This window comes from Chrysochloris asiatica, unplaced genomic scaffold, assembly GCF_000296735.1.
Source record: "Chrysochloris asiatica unplaced genomic scaffold, ChrAsi1.0 scaffold00092, whole genome shotgun sequence".
Classification (NCBI taxonomy): Eukaryota; Metazoa; Chordata; class Mammalia; order Afrosoricida; family Chrysochloridae; genus Chrysochloris; species Chrysochloris asiatica.
In genome coordinates, this window is record NW_006408610.1 from 11,844,967 (window position 1) to 11,862,287 (window position 17,321).

The 17,321-nt window shown below is 50.6% G+C and overlaps 1 protein-coding gene across 1 annotated transcript in view; it reads left to right on the plus strand.

Annotated features, from left to right (window-relative positions):
- The window catches only part of ITGA11 (integrin, alpha 11), a 164,904-nt gene that overhangs the window by 144,006 nt on the left and 3,577 nt on the right, over nt 1-17,321 (plus strand). Inside the window, exons 19-28 of the mRNA XM_006866554.1 lie at nt 2,755-2,840; nt 4,202-4,409; nt 7,250-7,348; nt 8,942-9,018; nt 9,913-10,002; nt 10,851-10,941; nt 12,254-12,367; nt 12,554-12,640; nt 13,764-13,874; nt 13,981-14,076. Coding sequence (XP_006866616.1) covers nt 2,755-2,840; nt 4,202-4,409; nt 7,250-7,348; nt 8,942-9,018; nt 9,913-10,002; nt 10,851-10,941; nt 12,254-12,367; nt 12,554-12,640; nt 13,764-13,874; nt 13,981-14,076 — 1,059 coding nt within the window. The remainder of the gene's footprint in view (nt 1-2,754; nt 2,841-4,201; nt 4,410-7,249; nt 7,349-8,941; nt 9,019-9,912; nt 10,003-10,850; nt 10,942-12,253; nt 12,368-12,553; nt 12,641-13,763; nt 13,875-13,980; nt 14,077-17,321) is intronic.

The following is a 17,321-nucleotide window of genomic DNA, read 5'->3' on the forward strand; positions in this document are numbered from 1 at the left end:
CTGACCGTGTTCTTCCCTTTTGGTTTTCTAACTCTAAATCTTTGCATATTTTATTATAGTATTTGGCATTATCTTCTCGAGCTGATCTTTGAAATTTTCTGATATAAAGTGGGAAAAAGCAAGGGAAGGTTCATGTAAAGAAAAGGTGAGACTGAGCTGAAAAGAGACAGTATGCACGCCTATTATGGGAGGATTTGAATAGCAGTTAAATTTATTGAAATGTTGTTCATCTGAAATTCCAGCCCCCAGCAAATTAGACACATTCTTCCCATTGCTCATTCTACAAATTCTTTTTGGTTCTAGTATCATAATAGCTAGTCTCTTGAGGGAATGAATTAAGTTCCTTATAGTTGGTTATCACATTAAACTATTCCTTGTAATAATTTTTCTGAAGGTTTATTATACACTCATGCCGGGGAGCAGGCGGGACCATGTTTTAATGTAGACCTCCAAGATGAACGTCAGGGTTAGAATACAGTGAAGCCCTCAAAAGCTATACAGAAGTGTCTAGAAGGATGTCCTTCACTAATTGGCCCCACTTTTCCTACTTTACATAGCTTTGCTGTTATGGCACTGTAGGATAAGCAATGGACTGCTAACCACAAGGTTGGGGGTTCAAACCCACCAGCCACTCCTTGGAAACCCTACACAAGGTCGCTATGAGTCAGAATCAACTTGGTAGCACTTGACAACTGTCACCTTTGCTGTCCAGTGCCCTGGTTGCTGTTGCAACATTTGCTTCTAGCTGCAAATCCACCATGTGATAGGGAAGCTGGTTGGAAAATGTGTCTAAATGAAGAGCAGATGGACCTTAGCTTCAGGACCCGCTCACCTGAGAAAAGTTCATAAGTGTAAGACTTTGTGACACCTCCGTCCCCTCCCCTGGATTTTGGCTGTGTTCTTGGTAAGGACTGTTGCTATAGCTCCGGGCTTGAATATTCAACTGCATGCTGGGCATCTTGCCCTGGATGACCCACGTGGTTGTTAAGTGCCCTTGAGTTGGTTCCCACTCATAGCAACCCTGTGTAGAGTTTCTGAGGAGCAACTGGTGGGTTTGAACTTCTGACCTTAGAGTTCAAACTGACCTTGCAGTCCTGTGCATTGACCCGCAGCATCACACCAGAACTCCAGATGACCCATGGGCATGTCTAATGTGTCAAAACCCTCAATGCACAAAGAAACACCACAAATTAGTGTAAAATATATTTGTTGTGAGTAGTTATAAATCAGGCAGAGCCAACTCAGAAAGTTCCAGGTAGGCACTTGGAGGTGGAGCCAGTGAAAATGTGGTCTGTCCATCATTGTCCTGTCAGTTTCTCAGGCAATAGCAAGGTTCCAGGGTTGGTGATCGAAAGAGTCACACCCTGGGGCTCCTGCTCCTCGAAACTGGCTGCACACAGATAACTCTCTAACCCAGCCCAGGGCATAAGACAAAGTGATCTCTGACTCCATATGATAAGCACTGGACTGCAAACCACAAGGTCCACAGATCTAGCCCACCAACCGCTCCACAGGAGAAACATGGGACTTTCTATCCCACAAAGATTTAAAGCCTCAGAAAACCTATATACGGTCACTAGGATTCGGAACCGACTCAACAACACGTAACAACAACAACAGCCATCTGCTTACTAGTCTGTGGTTTGACTTGCAGGTAAGTTATAGAAACCAATTCCTTCATGGCTCAAGATTCAAAGGTGCATAGCCTGAGTGGGTCACCCCAGCTTCATGAACCCAGAAATTTAGATTCCAGGAGAGTTCTATCTCAAAACTGATGAGGTTTAAGGCCCACTCTGCACTTATAACTAGTATTGTAGGATAAGCACTGGGCTGCTAACCAAAGGGACATGGATTCAAACCTACCAGTCGCTCTGTAGAAACTCTATCAACGGCTGCTATGAGTCTGATTGTACTCCATGCACTGAACAACTACACTGAGAATGTAACAGAGAAAACCGTATTCCCAAAGGGGATTTCATCCACAGATGTTGTTGCTGTTGTTATGTGCCTTTGACTCATAGTGACCCTGTTTAGGGTTTCTGAAGCTGTAATCTTCACAGAGAAGAAATTCTCATCTTTCTCCAGCAGAGCAGATGGTGAATTCGAACTGCTGACCTTTCTATTAACAGTCCAGTGGGTAACCCACTATGCCACCAGGGCGCCAATCCCAAATAGGACTAAACAGCTATAGAGTTTAGGATTCTAAAACATATTTTGGGAAGGGACACAATTCATTCTTTCTGTGGTCACCTACAAGCCAAAATAACTTTCCTCCCTTGTCCCGTCTGTCTCTTCACATTTAATTTCTACTTGTTACACATGTCACATTATTACTAGTGGTTTACATGCCCGTCTTCCCCAGGAGCAGAGGACAAGAAAACTGTGTCTTCTTCATCCTCTATCCTCAGTACCAAAGTCCTTGCCCCTCCACATTCGATGACCAATAAATGCTGACTGGGTGGCTTCCATAAGCTCACCAGGAGCTCTCTGATGCCCACTCAGCTAAGAACTGAAGGGGACCCCTTCAACTGAGTTGAGTGACTTTTAAGCCTGGCTTAAAAGAAGGAAGTATCTGTGCAAACATATGAGAAAGCACAGTGTGGTGTCCAGGGAAAGGACACAAAAGACAGAGCCCACGTCCAGCAGCTGCAGAAGAGCTGGTGTGCTGTGAGGCAAGAGTCGGTCCAGGGCAAAGTCGAGGTTGGAAGCTGTGGGGCCCCAACCAGCTGCCCACACCTGGCTCTCCCTACCCAGGTGCCCTTCTGGAACGGCTGCAATGAGGATGAGCACTGTGTCCCTGAACTCGTGCTGGATGCTCGGAGTGATCTGCCCACAGCCCTGTGAGTTGACTCCTCCCTGCCCTGCTTAGATCCTTCCCCACCCCAGCTGATTCCCAGACCCTGGACTGTTTCTAAGAGGCAGCTTGGATCAAGCACTGGATTCAGAGCCTGAGTTCTAGTACAGGCTCTGCTTCTAGCTCCTGTGTGTCCTTGGGAAAATCCCTTACCTTCTCTGAATTTCAATTGATGGTGGTGTGCCGTGGAGTTGGTTCCGACTCATGGTGACCGTGCATAGGGTTTCTGAGGCAGTAAGTCTTTATGGGAGCAGAAAACTTCATCTTTCTCCCGCAGAACAGCTGGTAGTTTCAAACTGCTGACTGTGAGGTTAGCAGTCCGATTCATAACCACTACGCTATCAGAGCTCCTTGAGCTTCAATTACCTCCTCTGTAAAGTGAAAATCCACTAGTCTAGTCTGACCTCCTCTAAGTTTGCTTAGATGGGGAAGTAGAATGCCTTTGGAGCACTTATGAGCATTGCTAAAAGAGCTTTGTAACACTGCCTGAGCTGGGCAGAGACCAAGGGGTCTGTGGCTGAGAGGCTGAGAGCCAGAGAGGTGTACCTGCGGGCATGGTCGAGAAGAGGCTGTCCTGATTGAAGAAATGTACCTTGAACCTTGCTAATCCTAAACTGGTAACTTTCTAATAAACCTGATAATCGTGCAAGAGAAAGAAAAAAAAAAAAAAGTTTGTATAGAAAAGGAATCTTTTCTTTGGAGCCCACCCTACAAAGCAAATAAAAGGTAGAGGTGAAGGATTCAGAGTGCCATGTGGTTGTCCTCCGAACACCGAGCAGATGGCTCCCGCTCGTTGGCTTAGCACCTGGACTTGATGCTAAGGAGACTTGCAGAGGATGAGCAGGTTGCTCCCACACCCCTAGGAGAAACAGACTAACATTCAAGGCAAAACAATGAACAGTATCATAGTTTAAATATATGTAATACATTAGCAAATAACTTATGCTTGAGTTTTACCTAACTCTGAGATGATTTATGATGGAAGACATATATCCCTTCATATACACGGTAATTAGAAATAGCATACCCAGACCTTTTAGAATGCCAAAGAAGCAAATATTCCAACTATTCTAGGATAATGATCATCTCTATTTCTGGACTTACTGGCAGCCACAGTCAAAAGGGAAACATGCTGAGTAGAGAGGTATTAGGTAAGCAGAGAATTCTTGGATCGGACGAGGGTGCAGTCTTTCTAAAGGGAAATCCCTGGATGGTGCAAATGATTAACAGGTTCAGCTGCTAACTGAAAGGTTAGAGATTTAGTCCACCCCCAGCTGCCTTAGAAGAAGGGCCTGGTGAACTAGGACTAAACATTCTGCCTGAATCCTGGTGGTCTCTCTTCCACAGGGAGTACTGCCAGAGAGTTCTGGGGAAGTCTGCACAGGACTGCTCCTCCTACATGCTGTCCTTCGACACCACTGTCTTCATCATTGAGAGCACACGCCGCCGGGTGGCTGTGGAGGCCACACTGGAGAACAGGGGAGAAAACGCCTACAACACAATCCTGAACATTTCACAGTCCGCCAATCTGCAGTTCGCCAGCTTGATCCAGAAGGTAAGATCTCAGTGAGCTGCCAGGACTGCCGGGGGGGTGGGGGTGATGGACAAGGTGCAGTCACCTGAGGAGTGTCCTCACTTCACCCCATCCACCCACCCACCTTCTAGTAGAATCTGACTCATGGCGACCCCATCAAGCAGAGTAGAATTGCTTGCTGGAGATTCCAAAGCTCTAAATTATCATGGGAACAGACTGCCACATCTTTCTTTCACCCTCAGAGAGGCTGGTGGATTTGAAATGCTATGCATAACCCACTGCACCACCAGGGCTCCTATAACTGCACCCCCAGAGATTCTGATCGATTTGGGTTGGGGTGGACCTGGCTTCAGTGTATTTTTTAAGCCCCCAGGTGGTTTCAGTGGACACCCATGCTGAGAGCCAGTGCTGTGGGAGAGTCTGTGTCCCTCGGGAAAACAGGGACTAGATTGCTAACCGCAAGAGCGGCTGTTCAAACCCACCTGCTGCTCCTGTAAAGCTTTACAGCCTCAGAAACCCTATACATGGTCACTAGGAATCTGAATCGACTCAATGGCAGTGGGCTTGGTTTTTTAGGTTATTTTTGGTTTGGTGTCTCAAGTCTGTTGCCTGGTGCACACATCACAAAGCCTGTCCTATGCCTACTCACAGTCCTCAGAGAATGAATTTTTTTTTTTTCTTCAGTACAGAAGGGCTTTGGGAACCGAGCAAAGGCAAACAGATGCAGCAAACATGTTCTGAAACAGTTGTGTAATAGGGCTGCCCATAGCCTGCCTGCTTCAGAGGATGCTCCTTCATCCCCAGCCCAGACCATCCCCTTCTCCACTGCCTGGGGATCACAGGCTGGGGGTCCCAGAGTCCAGCTGCCCCTCCACCCCCCCACTGCTGACCAAGGGAAACTTTACAGGGAAGAAGCCCCTTAAAGAAGTCAAGTGTAACTTTGTTATTCCGATCACATCACACACATGCAAAGCACACAAACATACACGGAAACACACATTCTCTTATGTACATGCACCTACATGCAGACCCCTTTCCCCCAGGTCTACACAGGCAGGCACTTACATCCAAACACAATTATCCCCAAAAGGTGGTGGTGGTTAAATGCCTTCAAGTCCCATTAACCATTAACCGGCAGCACCACATCAGGACTCCCATCCCCCAAAGGTAGGTTCATGCATGCGTCCAGACAGTGCCCAGCAAAGCAGGAACCAAGCAAGCACAGACAGTAATCATAATACAAGGGGGGCTCCAAAAATTCATGGCAAAAATGGAATTTTCCCACAAACTTTTTGAAGCCCCTTCACAACAGCAGTGACATTTGAGTGACCTGAACTAGGCATTGTATTTCTGGGCATTGTTTCATTTAATCCTCACAACAATTATATGAGGTTGGTAGATAGTATCCCCATTTAATAGATGGGGAAGCTGAGACCTGAACCAATGACTGTGTGGTCGACCAGCAATGTGGCGCTTGAGAGTCCCTTCTTTGTGATCTGTGCTGAGGGGTACCTATGCTAATCCCGGGCACGCTGCCAGGCCAGGCAGTCTGATGGTGTTCCCACTTAGACTCAACCACCCTTTTCTCAGAGGTCAACAGCCAGCGAGTGACCTGCTCTTCAGGGCTGGGGAGGGCCCCGAGCCCACCTCACTCTCCCAGCCTATGGAGCTGACCCACATCCTGCCCTGGGGGTGGGTCAGTGACCTGAGAAGCCAGACACTCTCCAGAATACCACCAGAAGTGCCTAGGACCATGAGTCAATGGCAGACATGGTCTGGAGGTCAGAGCAGCCCTCTCAGTGCCCACCTACCCAGGCCCCAACTGTAGCATCAACTACAGCCAAAGAGGGAGCTGAGTTAGGGCTCCAAGCACGGGGTGCAGGAGAAGAGGTGAGGGGGAGGTGGTCACATGGACCACAGTCCAGTTACCCCTACACCTTCCAGAAGTATCTGCACATATCTTCCTTCCCAGTGGACTGACACTGGGGAACAGGCTGGCCTAGGCTGTGGGGAGACGGGAGGAGCCACCTGGGGCACTCACCCCCATCCTTGGGCAGTGAACAAGGATGACAGAATCCTAGAGCCAGAGGGACCTTTCCCAGGGAAGGGAAGGGCATCCGGGTTGGCCACTGCCATGGGGGACAGGGGGAGGTGGGGAGGTTAGAAAAATGTCCCAAATAGGCCCCTACCAAGAGATCAACCCACTCCTGCTCTCTGGTTTTCAAGACCCCAAAAACCTCATTTCATGGCCCAAAGATATCTTTTCTGATACTTCTGATGGAAAGGCAGGTGGTCAAGCAGAGGTCCGAATGCGGGTTGGGGGGGGGGGGGAGACAGAGGCCAAGAGTCGCCTCCTGCCTTGTCTGCAGCTGGAGAAAAGGCAAGCTTTGGAGCCTGCCTTCCAGTCCCACCTCCGAGCAGTCTGAGTTTGTTGTTGTGAAGTGTCATCGAGTAGATTCTAACCCATAGTGACCCTGCATAGGGTTTCTGAGGAGCAGCTGGTGAGCTTGAACCACTGACCTTGCAGTTCAAATGGCTTTGCAACCTGGCACATTGACCCACAGCGCCACACCAGGACTGTGCTAAACTGTGTCTGGGCCTCAGTGTCCCCACCTGTAGCTGATGCTCAGTCCTGCCCTTGGGAGTAATATACAGAGGGCAGGGCAAGGCATGTACGTGGGTACCTGCCCATGCTCTCTACAACCCGGCAGCCGCTGAGTGTGCCCTCATCTCTGCCATGTGTCCTCCACCATTTCCACACCAATCTATGGCAGGGACAATAAGGTGGGCTCTAGGAGAGCAGGGAGGACTCTCAGTCCCCACCTAACTGCTGTCTGGGATGCCTTCCACCCACCCCCCAGGATGACTCTGACGGCATCATCGAGTGTGTGAACGAGGAACGGAGATTCCACAAGAAAGTCTGCAACGTCAGCTACCCCTTCTTCCGGGCCAAGGCTAAGGTTGACACTGAGACCGTTGGGGGCAATGTGGGAGAGGGACAAGGGTGGGTACTGGGAGGTACAGGTAAGCTAGAGAAGTAGAAGTGAATAGAGAGAAGGAGGTGGGGTGAAGGGGTACCTTTTAAGTATAATCACTTTTTGTCTCATTGACATTCAAATGCTCTAACTAGCCGGCATTCCCCAGAGCAGACAGCCAAGCCCTGGAGAGCACTCAGACCCCTTCACCTCAGGGGCATTCCTACCACCCTCATCCACCCATTCTCCCCTCTTGGCCAGTGCAACTGTCCTTTATCCCACCAGGTTTTTCAAATGTCCAGCCTCTTTGTCATCGTGTTGTGTAGGTGAGCATTTCTTGAGCACCTGCCATGCGCACAAAAGCACAGGGGAAAAGAGTGTGGAGTGTGGGAAGGGGAGAGCTCATGACCCAGGAAAGCAGTGGGCAGTAGGCAGCCACTGAAGGTTTGGGAGCAGAAACCCTGGCTAAGGCTGAGCTGTGGGCCAAGTGGGAATCAGAAGAGCTGGGGCAGGACCCAGGCCTCATCAGAGCAGTGTGTCCCCGGGAGGAGGCTGGGGAAGGGGAGAAGGAGGCAAGGTCTCCTTGTAAAAGAACCCATCCCATCCAGTCACATAAATGAGACACCAACAAATTCAGGAGTTCGCTAAAGATGGGGATAATGGGAGGCAGAGCAGACCATAGGCTGCCCCATCCCCTAGCCACCTCCTGAGACTTCCTCAGGAACCCTCAGTCAGATATGGGGAGATCAAAAGTTCCATTAGTACCCCTGAAGTGGGCCAGGGCTACAGTCTGGGGATCCAGGCCCCACTCCTGGGCAAAAGGCAAAGCGCAAGGGAAGTGCCGGGGGCCTGCATCACCAGTGTGCAGGACGCTTGCTACTGGACAAGGAGGCAGGGGCCTTGTTAACCTCCCTCCCCCACATCTACTCAAAGCAGGAGTGGTAAGGTGGTCCTCCCTCAGGCTTCTAGGCTTCTGGCCTCACACCCCATGGAACATGATCATGGTTCACCTCCCCACAATCCCAGCAGAAAGTCTCTCAAGTTGGACTTCCTGCCTTCTAGCTGCCTTTGGGCTGGGGGAAGGGGGGAGAGTGGTGGGTGGGGACAATCAGCACTGGACTGCAAACCAAATGGTCAGCAGTTCAAATCCACCAGCTGCTCCTTGGAAATGCTAAACAGGGTGACTATGAGTCAAAACCGACTCCATGACACTTCACAACAACTGTCTTTAGCTGAAAATGTAAAAGGACAGAGGGGCTGGCCCCTCAGCTGAGGAAGCCCAGCGCAGAAGCTGTTGTTTTTGACTGTAGCCCCCTCAGAAGCACCCCAAGCCTCAGCTCATGTTACTTCCATCCAGCACCTGATCCTCCCCTCTCACTCCCCCTCACCCCCCAATTCTCAGCCAGCAGGGCCTACCCAGGCAGGTAGAGGGTGACAGTCCGCCAAGCCTCTCACTCCCCCTCACCCCCCAATTCTCAGCCAGCAGGGCCTACCCAGGCAGGTAGAGGGTGACAGTCCGCCAAGGCCTGTCCAGACACGAGCCCCCAGCAGCCTGCTCAGGCCACTCCTTCCTTGCAGGTGTCGTTCCGGCTAGATTTTGAGTTCAGCAAATCCATCTTCCTGCACCATCTGGAGATCCAGCTCACCATGGGCAGGTCAGGGTACACCTATTCCTCTCCCTCCAGCTCAGACCCTCCATCCCCCCACTGAGCCCCACCCTGCACTGTCAACTCCAACTCATGGAGACCCCATGTGTGTCAGAGTAGAGCTGTGCTCCGGAGTCTTCAATGGCTTATATGGGGGAAGTAGATGCCCAGACCTTTCTTCCAAGGTGCCTCCTTTCAGATAGTAGCTGGACCCAGTAGCCATGTGTACAACCCAGGAAGTCCTTAGCTTACTTGGCAGTTTCAATGTTTGTTTTAACTCTACAGTTACAATCTCCTGCATATATCTGTCAATTCTCATAGCAAAATGGAGGTCACTTCCCAGCCCCAGCACGTTACAGACAAGAAAAGTGAGGCTTAGAAAGGTTCAGTGATACAACATGTAACCTGTAGAACTAAGAGCTGAACAAGTTCTTCTACGCTTTGTCCAATGCTCTTTCCTGTTTATATTTCTCTCCTTAGAAAGGCTTTCCTTTTTCAGAGAACTTTCTATACTCAGTGTCTGTTAGTCTGTATCTACCCTATGCCTTCCTGAGGCAGCCTGCTATAGGTTAACACTGCGAATCACTCGGTGTCAGAGAGGGCTCACACAAGCCTGGTGGCCAAACAGGCAGGAGCCTCCAAACTTCTTCCAGCACAGATCAGATGTGCCGCACCTATGAAGGTGACAGGGATAGCGGCCCTCATCCCATCCCCACCTCTGACAGGATACCTTCAGGTTCTCTCCCTGTGTTCAAGTGCTTGTCAGCCCAATTAGCCAACATGTTCTGCCTTCAGTCTGACTTAGACCTCTCCTGCAGTAGCCAAAGAGCCAGGATGTCTGCTGAGCTGGGCGGAGGGAGGGCTGGCCCTGTGCAGATGCCCACAGCCTGGTTCTCCTTACAGTGATGGTGAGAGACAAGAGAACACCAAGGAAGACAGCACGGCCCTCCTACGTTTCCACCTCAAATATGAGACTGACATCCTCTTCACCAGGTGGGCCTGGCTCTCTGGGGCCCCACGGAGAGGAGGCCTAAGATGGGGGCACCCTCAAGGGAGCTTTTGTGGGTCAGAGGTCTTAGGCCCCACCCAGACATTGAGGGACAATGAAGATGGGGCTACAGCCCCCTGGTCTCCTGGTGGGGAGGGGGACATCAATGGAGAGGAGGCAGAAGACCCTGAACTGGGGGCTCCTGATGAGCTCCCAGCAGTGACAAGGAAAGGTTAGGCAATTCGTGGGTGAATTGTCTGTAGAGAATGTAAAAACAGGGATAAAATCTACTAAAAGTCAATCTGCTTTTTATTAACACCTCGCACCAGCAAACGAAACATTGTCAGCTCTAAGATACTCCTCCCCACAGGGCAGACTCTTAGCCTACCTTTCCCCACCCCTTAGTATGCCTCTGGCCCCAGCCTGGTGGGGAAATAGCCCCTGCCTTCCCCCACCCTCCAGAGCTTCCAGGTAGATGGAGACACTGGAAGCAAGCTCCGACCCTCCCACTGCTATTTCTAGAGGCTAGAACCTTCTACAATGCACAAGTTCAGGCTCAAAGGGAGTCCAGCTCCTAGGCAGAGAGAAAACAGTTGCTCTTCTCACTCAGGCCCCTCCCACACCCAGGACAGACACTGCTAATCAATCTCAGCTCTTATTCCTGTAAACCCAGACCAGACCTCAGATCCTTTCCCAACACTCCAAGCCACTAACCAGTGGACACCAGATGAAGCCTGTTCGTCCTGGTCTTCGGGGTGTGGGGGGACAGGGACATGTCCACACCCACTTTCGGACACTTACTTACACAGATGTCATTGACTGAGCTCATGGCAGTCCTGTCCTCTACCTGCAGGAACAGCAGTCTGAGCCACTACGAGGTCAAGTCCAACAGTTCGCTGGAAAGATACCATGGTATCGGGCCTCCCTTCAACTGCGCCTTCAAGGTAAGGCAGAGGGTGAGGGACAGAGGGTGTGAGGGAGGAATCTGGAATCATCAATAGTGCCTGGGTGCAGCCTCAACCCTGCCACCCACCACTGTGTGACTTTAGACAAGTCCCTTCCCCTCTCTGGGTCTCAAAGTTCTCAACTGAAAAAAGGTGATCCAACTGGGTAAGTGTATCAGAGGATTCATTTTGGCTGCACATGAGTTTTTTAAAAACTTTTAAAAAATAAAACCGTGGTTCAAGTGCACCAGGGATTTCTTTTTCCCTTAATGTTAGTCCAGAATCAGCAGCTTCACAGTCACCCTGGACTGGCTCTCCTGCCCGTTCTGGTCTACATCTTCAGCAGGCAGCCTCAACGTCACCTCCTACACCAAGGTGGCTGCTCCTCCAGCCATCACATCCTCATTCCAGGCAGTAGGAAGACAAAATCATTGGGATTTAGTTGTAAGGGGCCTTGGAAAACGGGGTTCTTCTACTTGGTTCTCTCACTGAGGAAGGAGGGAGACAGGATTCGCAGGCAATTTCATTTCACAGTCTTGGACACAGTGGGAGCCCCAGTCCTCCCCACCCCTGAACTGCTGTGAGTTCATCTTCCTCTACAGTTGTGTGAATGCTGGGGCCCAACTCACCTCCAAAAATTGTACCTCAGACATGCTGAGACCTGGGTAACTTTCCGAGAGGTTTAGTAACTTGCTCCAAGTCACTGAGCTCTTCAGTGACAGCAGTCCCAGCCATCTTCCCAACCCCAAAGTCCTGCTTGAACCCATTAGTGCTTTACACAGAAAGCACCAGGACTAGAATGCACATAATCACCCCCCATTGTTTACAGGGATGGGTGGTCATCTTACAAATCCACTGCTATCACCATCTGGTATAGCAGTCCTGGTGTGGTGCTGTGGGCTACTGCAAGGTCAGAACCATAAGGTCGGTGGTTCAAGCTCACCAGCCACTCCTCAGAAACCCTATACAGGGTCACTATGGGTCAGACCAACTCAACAGCACATAACATTACTATCTCCACTCCTAACCTCTGCTCAGGAGTCCACCAATGCCAGGCCACAAAATGTCCCACTGCCCACAGGCCCCAAAGTGGAAGTGACCCCTTGAGTTCCAGCATCATGTACCCTTAGCCCACCTTCCTCTTGGTACTTTCTCCCACTCCCCCCGCCATGCAGCCCCCTGGGACTTTGGATGAGTCCTTCACCTACAGAATACAGACAGGTCTGGCTGTGGGGTGACCCCTGTGGGCCTTGTTCTCCATCCCCTGCAATTGCTGCTGGGTGTGCTGACCCCTCCCCATCTCTGGCCACAGATCCAAAACTTGGGCCTGTTCCCCATTCATGGGGTGGTGATGAAGATCGCTGTTCCCATCGCCACCAGGGGTGGCAACCGCCTGCTGATGCTGAGGGAATTCCTCACTGACCAGGTACCAGTGCCTGCCCTCTCCGTAAGGGAGGGGGCCAGAAGGAGAACAACAAACCCCCAGACCCCAGCTCCCTTCTATCAGGACCAGGGCGGCTTCCACTTCTCTGGAAAGAGGGGAAAAGACCCTTTTCAGGGACACTGGGCGGGCAGAGCTGGTTGTGAGGCTGTGTGTGTGTCTTCTGTGCAGGGAAACACATCTTGCAACGTCTGGGGGAACAGCACCGAGTATCGGCACGTCCCCATGGAGGAAGATTTGAGTCACACCCCACAACTGGTAAGAGCCCGGCACAGAGAGCTGGTGGGCAGGGGCGATTTGCCCCCTCCTCCAATAGTTTGTCAATATAAGCTAGTCAGCTCACTTATGTGAAATAAGCAAATATAATGAAACCAAAGATGGTTCCCAGGGCATGGTTCCCAGGGCAGAGTGTGGCATTTGCTTAATGGACATTCAGTTTAGGTTGAGGGTGGTGGAATGATTTGGGAAAGGGTAGAGAGTGGGTGCACAACTTTGGGAGGATGAAGCCAATGCTACTTGAACTGTACATGGAGAAGTTGTTGTATTATGTATATTTTCACCATGATATTTTTTTTAATGACTTTGAAATTTTTAAGTGCATATTGAGCACCGAGTCTCTTGCTGAGGACATTCTCATGGAACGTGGAGAGGACGCTTAATGAGCCCAACATCTCACGGGACAGGGGAAGACAGACTCAGTGTAGCTCACAAAATCGAGCCGCAAAGGACTAACAGAAGATCAGGAATGGGGACAGTGGGCTTGCAACTGCCCTGAAAGGGCTGGTAGGATGTGGAGAAGCAGAGAAGAGGGGCAGAAAGCCGATGGAGCAATGCCATGAAGGCCAGGACAGACATGGCCTGGGTTGGAGACATTTGACTCTCTACTGGGACCTCTCTACCCTGGAAAGGGAGCCTGGGTCAGCAAAAGTTCTTTCTGCATTTATTGAAATGATCAGATAATGTTTCCCCTTTGACTTACTTGTACAAGAGCGTTTCAATAAGAAAAGCTCATAGAAAAATGCCATGATCTTTTCACACTATTTTTCCGTGAGCTTTTCGAAGCTCCTCCTAGGGTGATGGCATTTGTAGATATCCTAATGTTGAATCAAACTTCTATTCCTGGAGTATAACGCCTAGTCTGGTCATTATATTCAACTTCAAATGGTGGGCCAGACATCCCAACCCTTAACCTGGCCTTCAGCCATCCCCTGGCCCCCTGTCCTCTCTGCTTTTTCCTCCCTCCCAGGAGCCAACTTCTAGTTGGTTAAGCAGCACAGCGCAGCCTTTTTCTGGTGGCCAAGATTCCTGCTCACATTCTGGCTGCCTCCTTCTGCTTCCCCAGAGCCCCACTGCTCACCCCCAGACCCATCTCCTCTTTCAGAATCAAAGCAACTCTGATGTCGTCTCTATCAACTGCAACATGAGGCTGGCCCCTAACCAGGAAATCAGTTTCCGCCTGCTGGGGAACCTGTGGTTGAGGTCCTTAAAAGTGGTAAGTGGGGCCCCTCAGCTTGGTTGAAAGGGAGACAGGGAAGGAGTGGGTGCCGGGCTCCTGGGGAGGAGCAGGGAGAGAGACTGACAGGTCTCTGCTTGCGCAGCTCAAGTACAAGTCCATGAGAATCACGGTCCACGCGGCCCTGCAGCGGCACTTCCACAGTCCCTTCATCTTCCGAGAGGAGGACCCCAGTCGCCAGGTGAGTCCCACCAGCTGAGAAAGGGGTGCAGCCTCCCGAGAGTTTGCCAACACTGTCTGCCACCTCTCTTCCAGGAGAGAGATGGCAGAGCCTGCAATAGTGGACCGTCTGAGGAGAGAGGAAAACCAGACAAATAGGCCTTATGGGGAAATCTGAAGAGGGGGCCAGAAGTAGGCATTTTCCCACATGTCTGGGGGGTACCAGGCTCTGTGCTCCCTGCACAGCTGCCCTGTCGGGGTGAGACAAGGGTGGGAGAGTAGGGAGCACCTGTGTATCCACACATTTTATACTACAGGAAACGGCCCCACAGGGGTGGGCAGTGAGGCTGTAAGCCCCCAGCCTTCTCCCCCTAAGCCTTCTTACTTCAGATCTAATGAAATGCAAGGACATTTAGTGTGAACTGAATTTGTGAAGACCAACATATGAAGCTTCTCAGTGTTGGGGCCCCTTTGACTAGCTCAAAGCAGTGAGGTTCTGGAGCAGGAAGGAGTGAAGCTTGCCTGAGAAAACAAGACGCTGTGTCTTAAAGGAAAATCTACACAAAGATACCCCCCCTTTGAGTCCATTCGGGTCCCAGCAGCCCTGTAGGCCAGGGGAGAACTGCCCCCATTAGGGCTTCCAAGGCTGTACCTAGCCCCCATGGAAGCAGGCTGCTATGTCTTTTTCCTGTGGAACAGCTGGTGGTTCGAATCTCTGACCTTTCAGTTAACAACTAAGTACCATCAGGGCTTCATAAGGAGAACCCATACCCACTGCCTTCTAGTCAATTCCACCTCATAATGACCCAACATAGGATTTCTGAGACTGTGACTCTATACATAAACAGCTAGCCTCATCTGCTTTCCTCGGACCAGCTGGAAAGTTTGAACCACTTGAGGTTACCATCCCCATGCTTAACCCTCAGTGCCACCAGGTCCTTTTAAGGAAAACCCAATCCTCTGAAAATAGGTCAGGCATCTGAAGTGGCACATTGCTGCCCTCCACTGGCCTTCTTCCTGAAATGCCGGCCAGCCTCAGAGTGAGCGCTTGTGTATAACAGATGCTGAGTAGCCCGCCTCACACCCCTAACTTCCACTCTGCCTCGGCCTCCCTCCACCCTCACTGACGCTGCAGAGTAAAGCAGGCGTGGTCTGGGAGCCAGACTTGAATAAAACAATCAAAAGTCCATTACAAAGATGCAAGCAGAGCTACTCCTGGTGCAAAATCCCAGGGGCAGCCAGTGGGGAAACCACCCAGGAGCACTTCTTATCCTTTTGATTGGCTGGGTGCCCCTCCTACAACTCCAGCCCCACAAGGGATACAGTTGACTGTGGCAGACAAGAGGATAATGACAATAACCTGGGGATGGGCACAGGCGTCCTTACGGCTCAGAGCAAGACAAGTTCAGGGAAAGCTTTCTAGAGACAGTGCATTCCAACAGATCTTGAAAGGTTTGTTGACATTAGTCATGAGACCAAGAGAGGGGAGGTGTTACAGGCACCTCCACCCCACCCCCCACCCCCAAACTACTTCTCGCCCTACACTGGTGCGAGTCTCTTAAGTGAATCCTCCTTCACCTGCCACCTGTCCCCTCCCCCCCAAATCCCTCTTGTACTGTCTGGATGCCTGGGTTCTCTTTTAGAAATGCAACTACCCCAAAATGAAGCCCTTGTCATGCTGGGGGTAGGGAGGCAGAGCATGGTCCCAGGTTTGGGGATGAGAAGAGGACATATAAGGGAGCTGCTGCTTGTTGAGCCCTTACTGTGTGCCAGGCACTGAACCAGACACTTGCCAGCTTCCCTTGCTCAGTCCTCACAGCAATGCTGCAAGGCAAATTCCATCATCTCCATTTCTCAAATATGGACACTGAGGCGAAGAGTAGTAGTGAGTTGCCTCCAGGTGCACAGTGAGTCAGTGGCCAAGCCAGGGCTCCACAGTGTTGTTGCAGAGGGGTCATTGATTTGGTGACCCAACACCTATTTACTGAGCACCTACTATGTTCCAGGTGCTGTCCCAGGTGCTGACGATAGCACAGTGAACAAGTAGACAGCATCCCTACACTCCTGAATACACCCCATGCCAAGTAGTGATAAAGGCTACCAGAAGTAGGAGCCCTGATGGCGCTGTAGGATAAGCACAGGATTGCTAATCACAAGGTTGGAAGTTCAAACCCACCAGCTGCTCGGCAGGAGAAAGATGAGGCCTTCTGCTCCCATAAAAATGTACAGCCTCGGAAACTCTATACAGGGTCACTATAGGTCGGAAGTGACTTGATAGCAGTGAGAGTGAGAAAGGAGCCCTGGGGATGCTATGCGTTAAGCATTAGGCTGCTAACCCTAAGGTCAGTGGTTCAAACCCACCTGCTGCTCCAAGGGAGAAAGATGCAGTCTGCTCCTATAAAGATTTACGGCCTCAGAAACCCTAAGGAACAGATCTACTCTGCCCTGCGTAGGGTCGGTGTGAGTTGAAATCAACTTGGTGGCAGCGGGTAAGGACAGGCGTGCTATTCTATATGGGGTAAGGTGCATCAGCGATGACAAGGAATGAATGAGAGGGAGGACAGGATCAGAGCAAAGAATTAAACTAGCTGCCAGCCAGCTCCGATTTAGGGTGGCCATGTGTGTCACAGTAGAACTAACTATGCTTTGTAGGATCCTCAATGCCTTTTTCAGAAGCAGATCACCAGGGCTTTCTTCTGAGACGCCTCCACCTGTTCAGTTAGTAGGCAAACTCATTAACCTTTCATACCATTCAGGGACCGCAGAGCAGAGAATGGAGTGAACTTCCTGCAGAAAAGGATCCCTTGGCTGCTGTTTTGAGAACAGACTGTAGGGGGCGAAGCAGACGCAGGGAGGCACATGACTGCTGCAGTCCCCAACTGAACAATGAGGGGGCTCAGACCAAGGAGGCAGCAGATGTGGGGTGGGGAGGAGAGACCTTATTCTGAGTATTACAAAGGTAGCAGGTAGGCTTTGCTGACAGATGCCAAGTGGATGTGAAGGTAAAGAATGAATGCTGACTATAAGGCTTTGGAGCTGAGCAATGGGAAGGAAGGGCAATGCTGCAATGTTTGGATGGGAGAGACAGGTGAGGACAGGTCTGAAGTCAGGGACGAGATCAGGAGTTTGATTTGGGGCCTATTAAAGATGCCTATTAAAGCTGGGGGAACTAAAGAAAAAATTCAAGCCTCAACTTTCGTTATTGAAAGATTCTCTGGGAAAATTATTGAATGATGCAGAGGGCATCAAGAAAAGATGGAAGGAATA